This window comes from Mchenga conophoros, linkage group LG20 (genome assembly GCF_057382185.1).
Source record: "Mchenga conophoros isolate Kocher_MC1m ecotype Shallow Benthic linkage group LG20, M_conophoros_male_GT1.1, whole genome shotgun sequence".
In the NCBI taxonomy this organism is placed as follows: Eukaryota; Metazoa; Chordata; class Actinopteri; order Cichliformes; family Cichlidae; genus Mchenga; species Mchenga conophoros.
This window is the reverse complement of record NC_140545.1, coordinates 2,040,574-2,062,986: the sequence shown is the minus strand read 5'-3', so window position 1 is coordinate 2,062,986 and position 22,413 is coordinate 2,040,574. Positions and strand designations below refer to the sequence as shown.

At 40.7% G+C, this 22,413-nt stretch overlaps 1 protein-coding gene across 1 annotated transcript; it reads left to right on the top strand.

Annotated features, from left to right (window-relative positions):
* Nucleotides 1–7,374: 7,374 nt before the first annotated feature.
* On the top strand, nt 7,375–13,263 carry hoxc1a (homeobox C1a). Its single transcript, XM_085260616.1, has 2 exons — nt 7,375–7,973; nt 11,551–13,263. Exons 1-2 carry the CDS (start codon nt 7,457–7,459, stop codon nt 11,919–11,921), a joined length of 888 nt encoding a protein of 295 aa, XP_085116742.1. The 5' UTR covers nt 7,375–7,456; the 3' UTR covers nt 11,922–13,263.
* The last annotated feature ends 9,150 nt before the right edge of the window (nt 13,264–22,413 follow it).

Here is a 22,413-nt window from a genome sequence, read left to right as displayed (position 1 = left end):
TTGGGGTTTAGATTTGAAAAATGCTCCCTGCATCCAGACTTTTCTTAAGCTGCAGTGAAAACAAAACTGCTCTAAGTTTAACAAAGATGTGCTGCTTTAAGTATCTTTCACTATAATCAACAAATGCCAGCTGCTTCTTATTTTACCATCCCATAAGCTGCTGCTGTCCATTGGAGAAGTGATAATTCCATTCATTATATGGGGCTCTATCAAAGCAAATAAATGATGATGATAATAATTAATGCTTATGAGTCAACCCTTTCGTTTATTAGTATATATTTCCATAAACAGTTTATTTTCTGATTGGCCTGCAGCCTAAGAGAGATTCCTAAAGCCTGAAAGTAACTAAAAATCCTCTAAGCTCCATTTAGGAGGTTTTCCCCTCAGTTTATTCTTCATTTGCTAATTTCTTTTCCCATCCTTGGCCACGATCCATGCATGCGGTTATTTACATCAGTAATTAATGCCAATGACTAACCTGCTTTAAAATTTCATAAGCTGGGCTTGGTGTCCACCGAAAAGCACGATGTCTTTTCAGTACAATGGCCTCCATTTATTTAGCACTGATTTATTTATGAGGTTTTTGCTTTGGCAAACAATGCTTTATCAGAGAACACAAAGAAAGGTAACCTCCTCATTATATAGCGATTAAAAAAACATCTCCAGGGGTAGTAACAATGGACATTATTTACATTTAAAATTCATTAAACAAAAATGTTCAAATCCCCTTTTGAAATTATCACACAGTATCTTAGGAAAATATTTCTGTAGGCACAGTTTCTAAGTAGGCATATACCCTCAATATGTACTGAATTTATGGCCTTATTCAATCACCGATGAGTTCAGATCATAAGGCGAGCTCGAGCAAGGAATAAAGAATGAAAAAAGAAAAGAAAACAACAACACAAGTATGTGTGCCTCTTAAACAACATGAATACATGTGCCAAAGTCCTGTTCTTGATGCTGTTTATTCTGACAGAAAACTTTACAATATAAACATGAAACCAAGTTTGTGCAAAAGCGTGTATGCATCGATGTCCATCCTGCAGAAATAAAATTCATGTTAAAACACTTTTCATTGGACAACAAAACAACGCCTTTGGAATTTGTGTGAATTTGCTTTTGCTCCTTACATAAATGAGTTCAGATGGATGGCTGTACTATTTAAAGACATGAAATATCACCAAAAGGCTTATTTTTGTCATTTATGTCTTTCGTAGATTTCGGTGTCGATAATGTGGAAGTGTGTTATAACTGACACATATTTAACAACATATAAAAGACTCAAGAATAACAGTTAAGTGTAAGAAAATGCCACTCAGCAACAAAGATGTTATTGGAAAGGTTTTGGTGAAAAAAGCAGAGACGTAAAAACTGCTGCATGCAGGAGAAAAGCCAACAGAGGCCTAGAAGTCATTTCCGCTTTGGCGGGGATATGTTCTACAGACTGGTTTCTGTGAATTACTGCTTCATTAAATAAAATCTTTAAAATTTCTGGCACGCATTGCATGTTCTCCTAGTTTTCTCACAGCCTTATGGTCAGACTCTAATATCTACTTTTATAAAATAATTTGTATAAGCATAATGGTAGGGTTTATGACCAAACTGGGAAATCTTCCTTTTAATTTTTAAAGTAAATCAGTAAAATAAAAACTTGTGAATGTCACAAACACAACTTTGCTCAGTTCTGGTGTATAACGTGGAACTTTTATGATTGGCCTTTAGGAGGTTTTGTTCTTTTTATGACCCGCTAACCTTCTTAGCTTTCTCCCTCCACAGTAGTAAGTGCTGCCCACCAGTCTCTCCAGGTGCTTGTTGCTCAAGATGATTGTTAAGTATCAATTTCCTGTGTCACCTTTATGGGTTTTATTTATTTGTCTGCTCCTTCTTGTGGAACAGTGCCTGAGCATCACTCAGGTAGATGGATTATAACTCAACTGCTACGACTCATCAATCTTGGAAATTTGACTTCCTGAATCTCATACAACTGTTACTGTCATATTATGGCACAGCATTATCAAGATCAATGGCATTTTAAATGCTTCCCAGTTAAGGATGATCGGTGACAATAAAAAGGTAAGTTGGTGATGAAACTGTCTCTGCTGTGGTGAGCTGCACTCAGCGCAGTGAGGGAGTCACCTACTGCAGCCCCAGACGAGATCTGCCTAACTGAATGAACTTGTAATCACAACAGTCACCCTGCTAAATGTCACATGTTGACCATTATTGATCATCCAAGACGTATTCAATACCCAATGACTTCATCAGAGTCTAATCAATTGACTTTTTTTTTTTTGTTCACGCATAAAAAAGCATTTTAATATTCACAGCATAAAAGGATTTGCAGTGTTATCAGAATAGTGATATCAGGCTGCTGGAAATGTGAACTGTATGTAAGCTTCAAATCCCACTGCTTTGTGTCTAGTCTCCCCTGGAGACAGGAGACCATCTGTAACAGCACAAGAAAATAAACATAATTGATTTTCCTTAATACTTTATAGTGTTACCTATCAGCCTGCACACACAGTTTGCAAACTGACGTAATGTTTTAGACCTTTGACACACACAGAAAGGAGTTTCAGATTGGAGAGACTCGGCTCGGATTCTCAGATATCAGCTACATCTGTAGGTGGTGTCCACAGTGGGATTTTATGCTGCTATATCCCAATTACATAATGCCTAATACGGACATACACAAGTTAAGGTAAAGTTCATTTTTAGGTTGTTCAGCTGAAGTACCTGGATAGCAACAGATATTCCAGACGTTTTACAGCTCCATTTCACTGGACTCTCATTAGCAAATACATTAAAATAGTGTAATAACACAGTCCTGTAAACAGTAAAATATTATTAACTGCAGCACAAACAGCAGGTTTCTAAAACAGTTTGAGCCAAAGGTTTTTTCAGCTTCATTTATCTTGTATTATTTCAACTGGGTTTCACTTGGAATACCTAATAAAGTGGCTTTCAGGTGTCCCAATTTAATGGCTATTTCCTGACTTGTGATAAGGAAAATTGAGTAGACATGTAGCTTGTTTAGTTTTGCAAACATATTATTTTTACGTCAGCACTGTGGGACAATGAAACCATCAGAAAGTAATTTTAATGAAACATTCGATACTTCAAAAAGACAGACATTCATTTTCACTGCAGTATTAATTTTGCAGTGTAATAATGTTGCTGATGTAATTTTCATAACAGAACTTTAAATTAAACTTTTCACATATTTCATGGTTACTGTTAAGGAAATGTGTTTAACATGATCCATGAAAATCCAAAACTGGAGCCACGAAAATATGATTTAGGTCTGAATACCTAAATCTTCTTAAATGCACGAATAAGCTGACAGACTGGCAGACATGGCGACACAAATTGTTTTCACTACTTTAAAACTACTTAATAAGACACAAAAGACATATAACGAATATATGAATATTCTAAAAACCCAGCATTCTTTCAAAGCTTTACGTTTTTTCCATTGCTGACATTTTCCTACTTAAGACTAAAAGAATAATCTATCTTTAACTTAAACAGAGGATTAGTGTTTTATTAATATGGCATCGCTGTTCTATCAACATTTTGCTATTAACCATGCTTAGCATGCACAGTAGACTACTGATTTGTGCTGTGAACAAGCAGGGGATGTTTAAGTAAAAAATAAATAAATAAATAAAAGCAACTCCTCTTTCCCTGCAGCTAAAACAATGCTGTATGAGGGAGAATATTACAGAGTGTGCTGCAATGATGAACATTTCCTCCTGTTTCATGTTTAACCCTGCTCATTTCCCACAGTAAGAACTCCGGAAACACACAAGTGTGCACAGCAGCTTGGGGGGAAGATGACTGATGGCTTGTTGTCATGATGTTTGGGATTCTGCCGACTCGAAGCCTCCTGGCTCACTGAAGCTGTGAAGCGCTGCAGCACATACTACAGGCTATAGTTGAAAAGTCCTGGTATTAGTAAGGTATTGCTTCATTGTCACACTGTTGAGCCTGTGCAGAATGCAGTTATCTGTAATGTCCCTGGCCATTTGCAAAGTAGTTGCACTGGATTTATGATTATGGCTCATGTGCCGAGACAGATTTCTGCTATTCAACAATGAAGCAAGAACAATTATTAGAATTTCACACTGAGCGGATGGGTTATTTTGTTTTCAGCTGGTATTCCCTGGATTGTGTGTGTGGTCTGGGTATACGCTAAGATAAACCTTACTTCTGACCTAAGGATTTTTCAAAATTGTCAATATTTGGGGGGGGGAAAAGCCGACAGGCACCATCAATCACTCAGATAGCCATCTTTCAACTGGTCAGTGTGCCACGCTTTCTGTGTGTGCTTCTTCTTCAGTCCTTTCTCTGTACCTTGAATTATTTCTCTTTGTCCCTCTGCCATATTACAGCTCTATCGTGATGTCTGATGAACCTTCCCACCATGAACATGGCATAGATAGCTGCCATCTTCCCGTCTTGGAACTGCATTAACATTCTCAGCCTTGTGAGGTTCAAGAGCTGACACATAATGAGACTTGACAGTGTTGCAGGGCTACACAAGGGTCTGGTGTCAACTGCGGTTGCAGCATTATGTCAGCAGCAGCAGGATGAGAGTTCACTTCAAAACCAAGGAGGTAATCCGAGCACGGCCGCACTGATCCCAGGGCCTTGACTGCCTATTGACACACATCAGAACATGGACGCAAAACAAATTAACATCGGTCAATATTCTCCCCCCACCTCCTCCTGGCTCCTGACATAGCCACCTAAGTGTTGCCATGTTTACCTCACCTCCAGTCAAAACAATAGAGACTACGGGGATAATGATAGAAAGGAAGAAAATGTCTGCACTCAGGTTTAAGAGGGTATTTCAGGTGTTTATGGGCAGAATATTCCCATTCCTGATATGTGTGTAAGACTGCAGAGTTTGGTTTGAGGGGGATTCAAATTCAGAATTGTATTTGCAGGATCCATTTCATTTAAACAGAGAGATTATACTCTTTCTAAATCTTGTGCAAAATTTGTGGTTAAGGGGACACAAGCTGTCCAGAGGAAGGAGTCTGAGCTAAACAAAATCATGCAACTTCTGTTCCACCGGGCAGTGATGTGGAACAACACCTCATATATGCTAATCAAGCATATGGCACTTCTAGGAATAAAACATGGGTTGTTGTTGTTGTTGTTGTTGTTCTATGAGATTAAAAAAAAGGTTACTTGATTTTGAATGCAATTTGAATGCATCCGAAGGCTGCAATAGTCTGTGGCTGCAGCAAAAACAAGGGGAAGGAAAAAAATCATTTGCAAATGTAAAAACCGAGATTGCCCGCACCTGTTTTTTTCCCCTCTTCCTCTTCTTTTCCCCTCTCTGCAACCCTTTCCCGTCCCCCGCCTCCCTCTGCTGAAAGCCATTACAGAAATACAATTTCTAATACCTCCGCACAGGTCTTCGATCGACTGCAAACAAATTTATATTCAGGCGGTAAACAGAAAGCTGCAGAGATTTATTTAGAGTGTGGAGGAGAGAAACAAGCTAGCGCGTGAACCCTGAGTAACCTCCGAGCTGACATGAAGATGGATCAGTGCACCATGCAAATGCATGGAGAGAAGGGATATATTGCACTCAGTCATTCAGCACATCGCTGCCTGTAGAATCCCATTAACTCCCACAGCTGGGACCATATTTCTGTGTTGTAAGAATGCAGTTAGAAGTTGTTCATTACGCTGAATTATTTTGTAATTACTGCAGACTTAAAAGACATAGAAAATATAGTTAAAATAACGCGATAAGAACGGAGGCAGATATTTTATAGGTTAGGGTTTTAATTAAATGTTACCTGTTAGATAGCACATAATACTAATATTAATAATGTTAATGACAGTTATGCTGCTACTACTACCACTAGCGATGATAATAATAAAAAGGTAATATAACCGTGTAGTTACTATATTTAAGTAGTAATAAAATGCATATATAAAAATTTAATTTACTAATTAATAGGTTGGTTTTTTAACTAATTAAACTAAGAGTCCGTGGGAAAGAAAAATACAGGTGTAAATAAGTTAAAATTATTAAATTTCTTTACACGTCTTCAACTTATTTGCAGGATCACAGCATTTTTTTTACAGAGATAAAAAATAAAACGATCACATGATCGTTGAAACTTAAAAATAACAAGCTAGCTATTTAATGTTTGTCATTCTTTTTTTCAACCCTCGCAAAATATTGGATATATAGAAGCTGTGAAGTGGGATCAAAGTGAAAGCGAAAATAAATGTGGTTTTCAAATGAATATTAGACGTTAGCACTGGCGCATCAGGGCATTATCAGCTCTATTAATTCCCATGGTTTTAAATGTATGCGGCCAAGCTGAGTGTCACAGTGATGCGTGAATTTGAAAGTAGGTCACCAGAAATAAATGCATAAATAAATATATAAATGAAAACAAAAAACCCCCAAACAGCTGCACTGTGGAGCTCCTTGATCTGTGAGCTGCTGTAGCTGTGCGCCTGTAGATCTGCTTTTGCACCAAATGCCTTTTAGGGCGGTGCAGACCCAGCAGCTTTTTGCGCTTCTTAATATCTAAATATATTTTCTGTCACTCTTTCAACTTTCAGCCATGTAACCCTGTTTACACATGCGCGAAAATTGTCCCACAGCAATTCATTTCCGGTTAAACACGAGAAAAGTACAGTCGTAAAAGCAGCTGCTAACCCAGCTGAGGAGCACGTCAAACTTGAGCTGGACACGTCCTCTCTCCCACTTACAGCTTCTTGATCTTCACGCGGAGCCATTTTTTGTATTTGTTCGAGACTAATTACAAATCTGCTGCCACTGAACTTCTAAATACCAGCTGTCACGACCTCTGAACCCGTCAAGTGTGTCTTTCACATGACCTAAGCCCTTTGCTAAAGAGGGCCCTGGGTTTTTCAAGAAGCCTTGAAAAATTTACATAATCCATTAACTACATCAGTGTAGACTTATATTATGCTAATTCGACTTTGGACAAAAAGTTTTTTTATTGTTATCTTGAAAAATAACCAGTGAGGAAGAATATGACTTTGTCTAAATGGACAAAAACTGTGTTTTTTGGCGTCGTGTCCTACCTGTCTGAAGGTGAGAGGCCCACAGAGGTCCTCAGTGTGATGATGATTGACTTTCCTGCTGCTTTCTAAGGATGTTTGTAGTTTTGTTCTGTGGGCCTGCTTGTTGTGCTCGGACACCATTAAAAATGTTGACCTTAAGCGAGTCTCGCAACTTGCTTGCTCGGCTTAATCAGTTTTGTCCAGCCTGATGACAGAGATGTCCAGCTATTGGCCGAGAAGGGGAGGGCACGTCATCTCCATCAATCAGGGACTGCTGTTTCTCCTCTGAGGAATGTCCCCACGGTCGTCCAGCCGCCTGACCATGCATGAGAGGCCGGGCATGAAGTGCAAGCCCGTCCAATGATTATGCAGGGGAAAGGTGATAATGACTTCCTATCAAGAGTTAACGGCCGAAGGGGAGAATAGCCCTCTGTTAACGGGCTGCTGCCGAGCAAAAGAGGTTATAAACCAGGACCTGGGCAGCAGGTCTCATCCTGAACTCGGTGGTCGTGATGAGGAGGGGAAAGTGGAGGTGGAAGTTGCCTCGGGATTTTATTCTCCGCGTCTGACTTTGTGCACCTCTTCGGACAGCCCTCCTCCTCCAGGGTTTGAGGCTCTGGAGGGATTCTCGACACTGGCCTGCCCCCACTCGTCCCGTGTCCCCTGGCGGTGCAGGGTGCAGGGGCAGGGCTCTCCAGGACGTGGATACTGCGCGTCAAATAAAGAGAAGCCACAGCGCTTTGGGTCACTTACGGAGGAAATTCAAATTTACCCTCACAATATCCCCGAGATTCACATCACCGTGGGAAGCTCCACGAGCCCGGACTGTAAAGGAGCTGATACGGATGAAAGGAGTAAAACTTTTGAGTGGATGAGAGTAAAGAGGAGTCAGCACCGGGCGGGTAAGTTTTTTATGTGTGTGTTCAGGGACACTGAGCGAGAGAGGGAGGGGTGAAATGACCGCGAATTTAATTTGGGATAATTTGTAAATTTGTTTTGTTCGGTTTTTAGCTTTTAAATAACTTCCCTTTATAGTTGAGAAAGTTTGATCGAAGTTTTCTATTCGAGCAGGAAAAGAAAAAAAAAGGAGGGGGGGGGGCTGACGTGTGTGATGCGTCACAGTGAACGATTTCCTCCGTCACCAACAAACAAAAGATGGATTTCAAAGATAAATGCTCCCACCTTAAAAAGCAAATCAAAACGCTTCGAAGGCAGCTATAGCTGTTCCTACTCGACACCACATTTGAATATGCTCATGAGGAGTCGGGTGCAATTTTCTTAACGGTTTCATGTTAATATGTCTGTTAGGTTATTTAACATTTTTTGCTCCACCTACTGTTGCAAGCCGGATTTAGACTGTGCACATAGGGAGAAGGTGAAGTACAGTGAGAAGCCTGTTTAGCCTCAGTGTATATTCAACCCAGAAAACAATCAATTATTTACCCTTGCCCTTACTAACCAGCAGACTTTGAATAATGCAACAGACCACTGCCTGTCGAGGCTCACAGGAAGTTGAGTAAAACTTACTCCTGTAAGCTGAAGTGCTCCCTGAGTATTGATTAGTTGTCTGTTTGTAATGAAAGCCCTTGTGTATTGATTTCAGTTTGCAGCACCTTTACATGTGTCCACCTTTTTAACATAATTGCTGTCACAGATCACCATTTCACTGACTGATGAGTTCTGGGCAGAGAGCCCACAGAAGAATACATATCCCAGACTTTAAAAAAATATATATCAGGAGCATACTAATGTGAAAAATGCCCATCAATCCTCAATTTTATGTGAGTTATAGTATCTTATGTAGATCCTTCATTTGATCAATAATGTCACTTGATTGACTGGCCACTGTACTTGGGCTGGGTTTCATAAATTTTACATGGAGGAAGATTTACAACAGCGGTGGTCCAGTATTGTTTTTTCTTTCTTTTCTTTTTAATAGTCTGTGTCTGCAGTAAGAATGCTGCTGACCCAAATATCCAGTGACCAAATCTGAAACAAACAAAAAAACTATTTGTGGTAGAAGGGCCCAGCTTGTCTTTTAAGGGACGCAACAAACAATCTGAACATAAAATGATGTCATAATCTTTCTGCTACCTTTGTATGCTCTCAAAAAAGGAGAGACATCACATTTGATTTTAATTTTGATCATTTTGTGACTCAACAAACATAAAATCTGTAGAACCCAACTGTTTGCTCAATATTCAGATTAGTCCACCGGACGGTCGCAGAATAAAAAACTGTGTGGCAATGGGTCAAGCTTAAACTAATGAAATAACAACTACATTTTAAAAAAATACAATAAAAAAATCCTTGGTTACATTAGTGGCTTAGCTACTGATCTGCATTTGCAGATTCTTTTAAAGATGTCGCTGTGACAGAAACAGAAATGTGGCATAAACACAGCTGATTTATTATAAAAAATGAAATGGTGTAAGAAACAAACAAACCAACAAACAAATAGAAAAACCTACAGTTCATGTTCTTTAGACCCGATATATTGCCAAAGCGAGGAAGGTAGAAGGTGGCAGGCACACTGCTGATTGATCTCAAAGTCATTTTATCCATCAAACACATTAGAGACACACTCACATGATCCAAATCCATGTGCTTGGGAAAACCATTTGCTCACACCCACCCACGCAAAAAGACATTTCCTGCCAGTATTGTTTGTATCTCTGTAACCTCTTTCTGTTTCTCTCTGAAGGAGATCATCTGTAGGAGTAACTCATTAGGACTACTGTGTAACTTGTAAAAGAGTCATTAGTGAAAGTATGCTTTCCTCTGGAGGTTGTATTGGTTTTGCAACCCCCCCCCCCCCCCCCCAAAAAAAAAAAAAAAAAGTATTGCGTATTCTTCCATGTTGAAAGGCCTCCATAGACCTGCTGTAACCTGATCTCCTGGCTCAGTGTATATACTCCCAGTGCGTCATTCTTCAATTATGCTTTGACAGCACCTGAATTACTGTGGGCTGGATGCCCAGATGACTGAGGCAATGTGTATTGATCTATCCCTTTTCTTCTTCCCTCTCCTTGGCTTGGAAGGCCCTTCCATTCCCTTTGCTGGCTGGCTATTTTTAAAGCATGCAAGTCATTCCTCAAATATTTAGTTTGATTCTTTTATGCCCTCTGGCCGGCATCAATTCTATTATCTTTGGAGCCATTAATCAGAATGTGCATGTGATTTGCACTCCACAAAGCTCAAGTTCTTAATTACGTACAGTTTCTCTGCATTGGTTCTTCATATTCACTGGCCTCAAATTCTCAGGCTTGGTCACCTTCGCATTCATTTTCTTAAAACACAGATGTTGACATTTATCCTATAACTGACCTTTCCATCTGCTATGCTTTTCCAAGTGGCTGGAGGCCTGTTAACCTTCCTCTCTATGAATTGTGGTGGGAGGCATTGCTCTACACCTGGCACACTGACTCCATTATGCAGAAGCAGCAGCCCATTTTCTCAGAGGCAAAGACACACTGACGACTACCCACAATGTCAGCAATGAAAAATCCAGATATAGCTGCACTTCCTGTCATTCATTGCACATAAGTAGCACAGATGATACTTTAATGTGTAACCCAGAAACCTCAGAGGACAAAAATGGAGACATTTGTCATTAATGCAGCGTTCGAAAGGATTTGTAAACTGTTAAACTGTCATTGACACAGAAAGACCCGAAGGCAAATAATTAATGATTCCGATGAATACAGTTAATGGACTGTAAATGCTACAAAGTTGTGTTGAATCGCCAAACATCTGACTGCTTTATATCAGAATATACGGCATATATTATTTTCTATACGGTTTTTAATGAACTCGCTGAATGTTTTGATGAACACGCTTTTAAAATATAATACTGCCCAGTAATACTGCAAAACATCCAAACTCACACTCAGAAGTTTCACTTTAAATCTGATTTCCAAGCTGTGAGCTTGTGGACTGCAATGTGCTGCACAGGTCTTTCTGTTGTTATGTCCCATGTAGATAGCACAACATTTCAAGCCTCTCTGCTTTACAGCAGTTCAGGATTTTGCACCCTGCCTATAGGCTTTTTGGTAAAGCTGATACCTCTGATGAAACATCTTCATTATACAGGGGACACTTTAAATCATTAGACTGGCACAGAGCCAATTCCTGTAAATGAGTTTTATATCATTTTATCCCCGGTGAATGCTTCAATACTGAACTACTCTTTAAGTAAAAAAATATAATAACGATTATTTATTTATTCTCCATTATCACTGAGATTGGACTGCATATCATTTATTCAGTAAACACTGAATTTATTTTTTTCTGGAAACAAAGTTATGACTTCACGTATAGCCGAACAAACTGAACCTTTCACGTTTTCAGCTTTGGGGTTCAGCTTAAATCGAGGATATGGGCGTGGATAATTTAATTCAGAAAGGTTTTGTGCTTCTTTTGTTAGTAGCCTCATTGATCTTGCTAAAGAAGGTTTTCATGTCCTCTCTCTCTCCCCAGTCAGGACGCGCATGACCTGTGGGTTCAGTATTGTTGACTCGGGCCTCGGTGTGGTGGAGGCTGGAAATCGCAGCATCTGCGCGGACGGCCATCCCACGATGACCGGAGCCCCGAGGATCAGTTACAGCACCAAGCAGCTGACCGAGCTGGAGAAGGAGTTTCACTTCAACAAGTACCTGACGCGGGCCAGGCGGGTGGAGGTCGCCGGCGCCCTGCAGCTTAGCGAGACCCAGGTGAAAGTTTGGTTTCAGAACAGACGCATGAAGGAGAAGAAATTACAGAGAGACGGGCTACTCTCCGACCCAAGGCCCGCGGCTCCGCACTCACACGCCGACACTTTGGACACCTGCCCCTTCCACGGACCGACCTAGCCAAAAAAAAAAAAAAAAAAAAAAAAAAAAAAATCAAAACAAACAAACAAACACCTGCCCCTGAACTCCTGAACTGCATCGTGCGTTACACGGCAAGTCTGCACATGTTTTGATTGGCGTTTGCATCGTTTTCAATCAGGCTTCACCTTTATTTGCTTACAACGATGGATGCTTAACGCAAGAAGCGCAAAGGCAAGTTTCTTCATGCAAGAACGGGCCCAGACGATTTGTCATTCTCTCCGGCTTCAGACTGGTGCTCTGATTTGAATATTAAAATTCAACTCATCCCATTGCGCTCCTATCTACACAATGTAAACGAAGATACAAACTCATATTAATTGCCCATAGAAACTGTGGAAGTCCATTTGCGTATTTTCTTTTTGTGTTTTTTGTGTTTCTTTTTTTTGTTTTTGTTTTTTACTTTTTTTTTTTGGACAATTTATTCGGCAAACTTGAACACATTTTAACTCGTGCTTCCCAGTTTCTATGTAAAATGTATTATTTCTATTTATTGAAGATCTATTTATGATTATTATTTATTCTGATATTTTTACAGCATTTATTCACATTATGCCATAGCTGCCGTCTCAGACAAATTAAAGTCCACAATTATGTGGAATTGTTTCTGTTTAAGCTGTTTGCTTCTGACGGCTCACATTTGAGGACAGGAGGAGATACACCTGTTGTAGGCAGAGCCCACGCGTTATGTTACCAAATATTTATCAAGCTAATTTAGCTTCGCTTTGAATCCTGCCTTCGTGTCGTGTGTTTTATCCACTCCCACTGTTTCCTTTATCCACGGAACGATTAAAATGCCATGATTGATGGAGAGATTTATTGACGGGCTCGTATTGGAGTATTGATCCGTGGTGATCCATCCATTTGAGGCACAAATATGTGAGCATTTGCATGCATGTGTAACTGCATGTTAATGGAATGTAGAAACGTCGCGATCGGGAGCTGTTGCGTCTTTTATTGCTTCTATATATGCATCAGAAAATGATAATTTAGCTGAAAGACTCATGCGGGAGAAGAGACAATAAAACGGTGCCTGTGCTGTTTTGCAGATCAACCAATAAACTGTGTGGCCCCAGCAGTTCGAGCAGCTAAATATTCCTTCCAGATTCACATCTCATCTCATATAAAGTAAATGATGGTAAACACGGCCCTTAAACACTGTTATGTTTCCGGTATCACACTGCGTTTCTATCATGTTAATGTCTACTTTAATATCAAGATATGGGCCATCAGGCACATTAATTTTGTGTAAGGGAATATTTTTGTTTAGCTTTCAATTAGCGTGTTTGCACTGGATATGAAGGTTACTGGATCCAAAACGGATATTAATCATAACAAAGGAATTAAACTTGAGTGTTGGAGATTAGAAATAAAGTGCTAGGATAAAAAAAAAAGATGAAGAAGAAGAGGAGGAGGAGGAGGAAGAAATTGGGTCGGTTTCAAACCTCTGACGAGCGTTCTCGTTTGAATTTGTATTTGTATCATGTAAGTAAAATGCTACTGGTAATACTCATTTAAAGTAATACAATTGCGCCTTTGTAGGGCACAAGAGTAGACATGGAGGCTGCAAGGCCAAGCTAATATATGCAGTTACACCAGAGTTCACCTCTCACCTCCTGACCTTTGCCTTGCCTCGGAACAACGATGACCCGGTCAGCGGCTCTGAGAGAGCAAGATGCACCATTAATTTGGGTGACCTCGAAGTCTGAGCTTTTCTCTTCCTTTCTTTCGTTTTCTCTTCTTCTTTTTTTCAACAAGCAACTCCAAATGCTTTTGTTCTGGTGTGGGGTGTGTGTGTCCACACAACAATATTTCATCGAGCTGAATAGAAGGGCGAGTAGGCCATATGATAATTGTTCATATTATAATTCCATACCAGGCCAGATAATGGATTTTTTTCTCCTACACCTAGAGGTAACCTAATTTTTGCCCCGTCTCTTATTTTAATAAGCCAAAAAAATATGCTACTGGCTCAGTTTATAAACCGGATGAAAGAGTCTTTTCACCCAATAAGTTTTTGGATATAAACTACAGACCTATTTTTAATAGCAAAGTTGAAATATTAGAGTTACTTGAGCATGCTCAACAGTTAATATGATTCCATGTCAGAGCCAGCATAAACAATATTTGGAACAACTATTCATTAGAAGTTTGCAGTTTATATATTTTATGCATATTTGCTTGAAGAATTACAAAAAACCCCTACACACACCTATTTTTCTCCAACCCCCAAACAATATGTTTTTAATGTGCATCTCATTAGTGAAAGCCAGAAAAGAAAAGAAGTTTAAAGTTAAAGAAGAGGGGCCAACTTTACAAACATTTAAAAGTTTTCTTTTTCTTTTCTTTTCTCGGAATTGATATGAATGATTTTACATGCAAGCAGGGCCAAAATATGTTGAGCCCAATTTATCTAGAATTTGCATTTAAACAAAACACACACCATTAAGGCTGCCTTTCTCTAAACAAAATAGCACAAATTGGAATGTTTAACAAAACCATCAAATGTGTTTGTCTCGTTAATGCAAAGTGCGCGCACGTGAAGGTCACAGGGATAATGATGGGCACAGCGATGTTGGGATCATGTCAGTTTAAAGCCATCAACTATAAAAATGTCCACTGTTATTACAGCAATGTGTTGTTTATGTTGACCTTTTTAGGAACTCTTATCATCTTATCATGTAGTGACAGGGCTCCATGTAGCAGGTTGTAATGTGCACAGCAGACCCTTGCAGCACGTGTGCACTCTGACTTTTTTTTTAAAATCCAAACTTACTTAATCACATGTTCTTCTGCATAATAGATACACCTAAAACACACAGCGGGCTCAGTAATAAGGAGAGGGGAAAGAAAAGAGGGAACAACCTAATGTAAATTAGAAAGAAGAGGTAAATGTAGAAAAAAGAGCTGCTTTATTTTGTTTGAACCATCACCTTCATTTCATTGTGTGGCAGCTTCAGTGTTTGCGTCTCAATTGATGAAAGCAGAACTGCATTGTTTGTTCAGACCTGACATTTAGTTCGAAAGCATTTGAGCGTGACTGCTCTGATGAATTTGTACTCTCCTGTAATTCCTTCCTGAAGATGTACGGTTGGTTCGGAAGACTGACAGCTGTGCTGTGCTTAGACACACGTAAACACGTGGCAAGTGGGAAGAAAGTTAAAGCCAAAATTACTCAAATCCAGATATATTGCTGCCACAGGTAGCACCAGCATCATCATCATCATCTTGGAGCAAGCTTTCCTCACCTTCATTTTTTTCCTCTTTAAATACAGTGGTTATTTCTCATGATGAAAATCAATCTAAAATCAGTTTTATTCTTCTCATTAATTCAGCAAGAAAGCTATTCATATTTAAAATAAGTATAATCATTTGTTTAATGAATAGTTCCACTTGTTTTGCTAAAGTATTCCTGAACAGAAAACACACAGCTGAGAATAAAGCAAATCCACTGATGTATTAGTGTATAATGAATGAGGCTATTGGCAGTCTCTCGTTTCTTCTCTTCTCTATTGTAAGCTGGCTGGTGTGGGCAGCTGTTACAATCCTCCCGAGGAACACTGAGGCGTGAGCAATGTGTGCCTTACAGAATACCTTACACTACTTTTTTAAAATGAACATATATAAGTGGGTTCTTTCTGAGCTTGCACTAATTAATGCTAAGTTAACCTGAAATTAACTTAATGCATAATATGCATGTAATATTTTCACCAAGCTCGAGGGAATAAAATCAATTGATCACGTTAAGCTTTTTCTAACTTTATGTGAAGCACTTACAGAACAGATAGCTTGGTTGTTGTTTTAATTATAGGCCATTTGAATGCTCTCCTCCCTTTAGTTTTTTTTTCTGCTTGTCTGATTTTACTGTTTTTCTTTATTTGCAAAGACTTTCATGCACTATTAGTCTTTTTGATCGGCGTTATTCACATATTTGACTACCAAACAATTTGTACATCAAGAAAAGTAGAAATGAAGCGCACCTGTGTGTGCACGAGCGCGTGCCAATGCATGTTTGGATGTTCTGTGTACAATTACACAAATATGTGTTTGGTTTCCTAGGTGCTGCTAATAATGCGCTCAAAAAAGATACAAAGCACCTATTTGAATAATTGTTCACTCGCATGCGTACACACGCGCACATACAAATCCATACATTCTGACAGAGCGGCGCAGAACAACATGCACACCAGTCCAGTCCTTGCCTCTCCTCTCGTGCTCCACTCCAGGGAGCAGATGTTTGGGGACAGCTTACAGCCTCAGCGAATTTCTGTGTACAAAGCAAACAGTAGCACTCAGCACTTCTGGCTGCAATGGGAAATGTGCTCTTGAAGTAGGGGGAGGGGTGGCCTTTGAGTCACTGTAAGGTATCATGAGGATGGGTGGAGAGGGGCAAAAAGAGTGAGAAGGAGGGTACACGCAGAGGTGAAACTGTGTCAAGGTTACAAGTGGCTTGCATAGGAAAGTCCCCCCAATTTCCCGAGACATGTGCTGCTGTGTGTCGAAGCAGTGCAGGGCAGCATCCTGGCTGGTATACTTAGTACCCCTGTGTGACATCATCAGGAAAATCAAGCTACATATCTGATTGTGTCTACATGACCTCTCCAGTGCAGCTCTGTCTGCTCACTAGTTTGGATTGCCCTTTGAAAAGTTGCAGACAAGCATAAAATGGAGGGAAAAAGGGGGGAAACAATGTAGTAAGTCGCCGCAAATATTGCTGATATTGCATCTAAGACATCAGCTACAACATGGGACCAGTTCTGCTAATGATGCCACCGATATAATGCATTGATTTAAAGGTGCTGGTCCTGTGGCAGTATGCTACCCGTGCTCTCTTTTGTTTGCCTTCTATAGAAAAGTAGCATTTTATATTTATTTCAAAAGATCACTAAACGTAAGTTCTCAAGATCGCTCATGAAAATGACAGTATTATTTTGCACTTAAATAAATATTTTGTGCCCTTTTCATCCATTCCAAAATATTTACAGTGCAGCTTTACCGCATATGCTCGTCAATATGCTGCACACAATTAGCTCAAACACACACACACAAGCATACACTTTTACTTGTGCATGCGAGAAGACACATTTTGACCTCTCATCAGTGTATTATAATCCCTAAACAAACCATCATAAATGAGCCCTGCCATGCTTATTTGTCTGAGCGAAAGTAACCCCCCACCACACCCTCCTCTTCTGCCCTTGGGGTGAGGTTGCCATAGTGACAGATTCATAGACATATGGAGAGAGAGGAGAAGAGGAGCTTGGCTGAAGGGGTGGGGCTGAAGGGGTGAGGTGGAGAGAAGACAGAGGAGAAGGGGATGGGTACCAGTTTGAGGACGCTGGCGCTCTGTCTTTCAGATGTGTCTTTGTGTTTCATCTGTCAATCAGCCATCCGTGGCAGTTTGTGCTCGGCGAGGGAGCAGTTCATGAACTTTTACTCTGCCAGACGCCATCTTGGCTGTATTTCACAGGGGGCGGGATTGATTTTCAAGCATCTTCACCCCCCCCCCCCCCAAAAAAAAAAGAAGAAAGAAAGAAAACATGATAGGCTACGTGTGGAGGCAGCAAAATGTGCATTATTAAATTGACTTGCAAATTTGTGTCCGCATATTGCAGTCTCTTGTCGTTTTGTTCCTTATGCTAATGACTAATGAGCATTAGGGAGACAAACATACAGATGTTTTTGCATCTCACTAATTAGATTTGGATGATGTTTTCGGCTAACCTGAGGACAGCTTGACAATGGACAAGGAAAGGGAGAAGAAAGGGAACTAAAAAAGAGAGAGTGAAAGGAAAGGGGTGTAGGTTTGCAGCGGCCATCAGGGCTGGCCTTGGTGCTGTAAAAACATATTTTTTCATCAGACATTTTATGCAAAAGGGAAAGACCAGGTGCTCAATCAAACCTCACGCCCACTGTTTTATTTTTCATCTTCACCCCTCCCAGTGCTTCTCTGCACAAACCTTCTGTGTGCCTTCCCTCTACCCTCACACCATTCTTCTCTTCCTCTTCCCTCTCTGTGTCATTCGTCTTCCATTCTGCCCCTCTGCTGCCTGCTCTCCAACTGATACGAGAGAGTGACCCTTGGGCCCTCAGGGGTCAAGTGATACAAGGTCATTGGCAGGTCATCTCTGCTGACTGGCTGACCTCTAAAAGGACTTCTGGAAGGAGCCAATCGGATCTTGCTCCTTCCCCCCTAAGGCGGATCCCCCTCCCCAGCTCTTCGGCAGCCTGTGTCACATGACCAGTGTGAGGCGTCAGAGGGAGGATGATTAATGATGCTTTTAGTACCTGTTTAGAATGAAGCTGTCCACACCGCACTGTAATTACCCACTCCCAGGCGGCAGCTGCCCAACGTAATTGCTTTTTGTTTGTTGACCTGGTTTATTGAGGAAAAAGATGGCTTTGGCTGGGTAAGATGGTGCTATGTACAGTATACAGAGGTGACAATAATATGTATGTCAAAATTTTTTGGTGTCATTGCATGGTAGAGATTTATGTAAGCCAGGAGAGAGAGGACGTGTACCTCAGTTGTGAGCAGGAGGAGATACAAATGTGGCAGGATACAAAGTCACTTTAGACTGGTTTTGTACCACAAATGCACTTCTTAACACAAAATAAAAGTGGAACGGTATTTAGCCACAAAATGTCAACAACAGATCTACAACCTTTGCACAGAACTCCAAAGACAGCCACAGACCTCCTGTGCAAGGTTACCGCATGCAACACTAAAATACACACACGTTTGGCATGCACAGTCACCGAGGAGTATGTTCTGTCATGCATAATTTATGACAACATCTCAAAGGTGAAAAATTAAAGCTAAGTTCAGAAGGTCAGTGGAATATTGCACCTAGAGGTCCCCCCCTGCCCTCCCTTTCCCTCCCATTTCTTGTTTGGCTACATGCCTAAAGCAAATATGAAAATTTCAGTACCTGCGGCGCAGTGCCACGAGGACAGTGACAATGAAACTCAGATAAACAGCCCCTCGTTTGACCTATGGAGAGCATAAATTTACCACCCATAAATCCCTGAGAGTTTCAGCTCTGTTTGGCGCATTTGCAGTGCCTCTCTACCCAGACTGAGAGAGGCAAGTGTCGGGTATCTGTGCTTCTGTATGAGCAGCTTTCATCCTGCTCCTGGTTCTCACATAACTCAGTCCTGCAGCCTTTATCACCGCCTCATAAATAACGAGGCTATCGCCTGATAATGTCCGCTTAATGCTTAGTCAATAAAGCCCACAGTAAGAGGGGCCTTTTTTAGCCTCTCTCTTGTACATAAATATAAACAGTGCAGTAGATTGATGTGATGGGCAGGCTCTTTCTGCACTGGGACAAAAAAGAGGCAACGTGTGGGCCCGGGAGCTGAAGGTGGGCTGTGGGGCTGCAGGTGTTTAGAGGAGATAGTGGGCTGTAATGAGGGGGCTGCAAGAGAAAGGCTGAGTGGATAGCCTTGACTGATCACCTGTGAAAGGCACATGCACACATATACACACAAATGACAGCACGCAGACACTAATGCACAAAGCCACATGTGCACATCGGCACAGTCATTCACACACCAACACACACTCTAATGCCATCATTAGTTAACCCATTGGTGTCGATGCCTGGTGCACAAAAAGCTCATCCTCCCTATTTGAAGGGCATTAGACCATTATGATAAAGAGACCTGGTGAAGTGTTTTTGTATCTTGTTAGCATCTTTTCCTAATCTATTGGCAAATTTGGAAAACCAACCATATGCCCCTGCCACAAAATTACATCCACGGTTGTACGTTTCATTGTCTTGTGTGCACTTTGCACGGACATTTATCGACCATTCGCACTAGTCATCAGACCATCCAATTCCAGTGCGGCGCCAGAGGCAGCTGTAGCCAGTGTTATGACTAAAATGGGATCAGACTGAGCCCTGGGGAGACAGAAGAGACTGACAGGGATGTTCCTAGGTTGAACGAGGGGGCTGATTGTGATCCATGAGCTAGTCAGTGTAGCAGCACCTGGGCTTGGAGTAGCAGCGTACAGAGACACAGGGTGGGTTCAAACTGAGAGGGATGATACCATCAGCTCATATTGACATGCTTGGTGAGGTGTAGTTGGTGGTTTAAATTTTTAGACAGCTTTTTTACAAGCAAGGTTTGTAGCCAGCATTAGAAAATACAAATGTAACCCTTCAAACCAGGAATGTGAATTTTATGGAAGGAATAGTTATGTAGATTTCTTTTTCACAGCTTATCTTTTAAATATTAAAGGCAGCTTTCCAAATCTTTATTCATATAAACTATACCTTTCAGACACATTCATATGCAGTTAAGCTTCAAGACTCCATGAAAGCAAACAAGTCGAGAATAAATCAAATCTGAAAACAAACAAGTGTTGTGATCTCACTTGCTTTATTTATATTTATTTCAGTGTGTTTTATAATTGAATTATGTGTATGACTGTGTTTTCATGGTTTGAGAAGTGTGTGCAAGTTAAGGACACTGGGAAATATTGATGTTATGGTGTAGTCTAATAATGGCATCTTCTTCTGGAATTTTCCAGAATTGAAAGAAGTTGAGATAAATAGTACAAAGAGGTCTTGTGTCTTTCTGGCACAGTGTGCAGCTCTGTCTACAGCCTCACTGTGTTTGTGTAAATAAAGATGGCTGAAAAGCGGGATTCAGCTTACTGGGAACTTATTTCCACAATAAAAGAGACATTTGACTTCCACTCCTTATTTTCTGCTCTTTGACAGTGTAGTACGGGATCATAGCTATGAATAAAAATACATAAAAGGAAGAAAAAGAAACTATTCAGACAACATGACACTGGCAAGTGATAACAAAGGAGCTTTTTCTCAAGCCATAGTTAGGTTTACCTCAAACTAAACCTTGTGGGACATAAACACCTCAGAATGCAGACTCAAAGGACTGCCACTTTGAGCCAATGATTGATTTGCCAGATAATGCAGGTCAAATTTCAGTTAGAACTTTAGGGCCTCACACAGCAACTTAAGCAAGCTGAGTCATTCTCCAAACCCAAAGGAGTAAACATCACATAAGAAAAACCTGTTTATCCCCAAACTGTAGGACTTTTATTGCTTCCCAAAACAAGCTGTAAAATGCACAAAATCAAGCAGAGATCTGTGTTTCATCCACACCTCATACGAAACAAAAACAGCAAAACAACAAGGTAGCCTACACTCTAGGAATCACTTTTCAAGAGAAAATAATGAACTCATAATTTATGCATAACATGTAAGGCTATGTAAAGCAAATTAATGACCGACCATCCAACCTTGAAGTTGCTGGAAGGACCATTTCCTCACTACAGGGATGAAGCTGCTCTCAGTGTAGCTCCCCTCTTAATATGCTAGGGAGTTATCGGCACCACAACAGCTATTTTTCTACAGAAGCCAAAGAGATGGGATTATTACAGATGAGTTTGTCTGACTCTGGGTAAGTAATACAATAAGCCCATTTGATAAAATGTTGTATGTACTTAAATGCATTACATCCAGCGTGTTTGGAAAAGCATCACTGTCATCTACCGCTCACACTGGACCTCATTTGTCAATATTTGCTTCAGCGAGCATTGCTGGGGTACTCTGAAAAGCTTGAACAAAACAATGAAGCTGACATGCAAAGCTTCAGTCTGCTGTCAGTATTATTATGTTCTCATCATGCATTCTGCAAGAAAATGGGCAATGGCTTGACTAAAATTTGTACTTCTGAGCTTTTAAAGCTTACCAAAGACACACAGGGGCATGCAAACTCATGCACATGCAGTCAAAAACCACAGAAACCTTTTAGTGCTAAAAGGCAAAGCAGAATTCAAACTACACATTCAAATATCTTTACTCCCATTTAATTTGAAGTTACTACATAGGAGGCAGCCATCTAATGACTTAAGCTCCTTGTATTTACAATTTCCACACAACCTCGGGCCACAGATTTGCTGCCTTCCATGTGCTGCACTAATGTAGGAGGTAGTCGCCCAAAGGATGACATGGGGCACGGCCCAGATTTTGGAGAAAGGTTAGCTTGGAGGTGCCCACAACTAGGGAAGGCACTGCTCTGAACACTGCGGCAAATGAATCTCCTGGGTAATGGAGACAAAACTATCACAAAATTAGGAGAGACATTAACTGGGGTATCAATAAATAAACCTCTAATTAGGAAAAAAGAAGCAGAGCGAAGCAGGAGCAGCAGCACGGGGGGAGAATATCAATGGGACGTTCACATCTGTATGCAGGCACAGCTCTCTGACGAGGGGCTGGGCCTCACAGGGGCTTCACCAATGGCACTGGCTCACCCATCCATTCCCATCTTGCCCTGGTGTAGAGCGTGCCCACTCTTTGACTGTGCAGTGAACCCAGTGTGCAACCTCCCCTCCTTCCAAGGCTTCCTCCAGGTGCTCCAGTGTTTCCACATTCTCTTCTCTTCTCTTCTCTTCTCTTCTCTTCTCTTCTCTTCTCTTCTCTTCTCTTCTCTTCTC

Bases quoted from the DNA above. Each gene is read 5' to 3' on its own strand.
- hoxc1a (XM_085260616.1), top strand. From the start codon at position 7,457: ATGACTTCCTATCAAGAGTTAACGGCCGAAGGGGAGAATAGCCCTCTG. The intron at 7,974-11,550 runs GTAAGTTTTTTA...CTCTCTCCCCAG, and splicing joins GAGGAGTCAGCACCGGGCGG to TCAGGACGCGCATGACCTGT.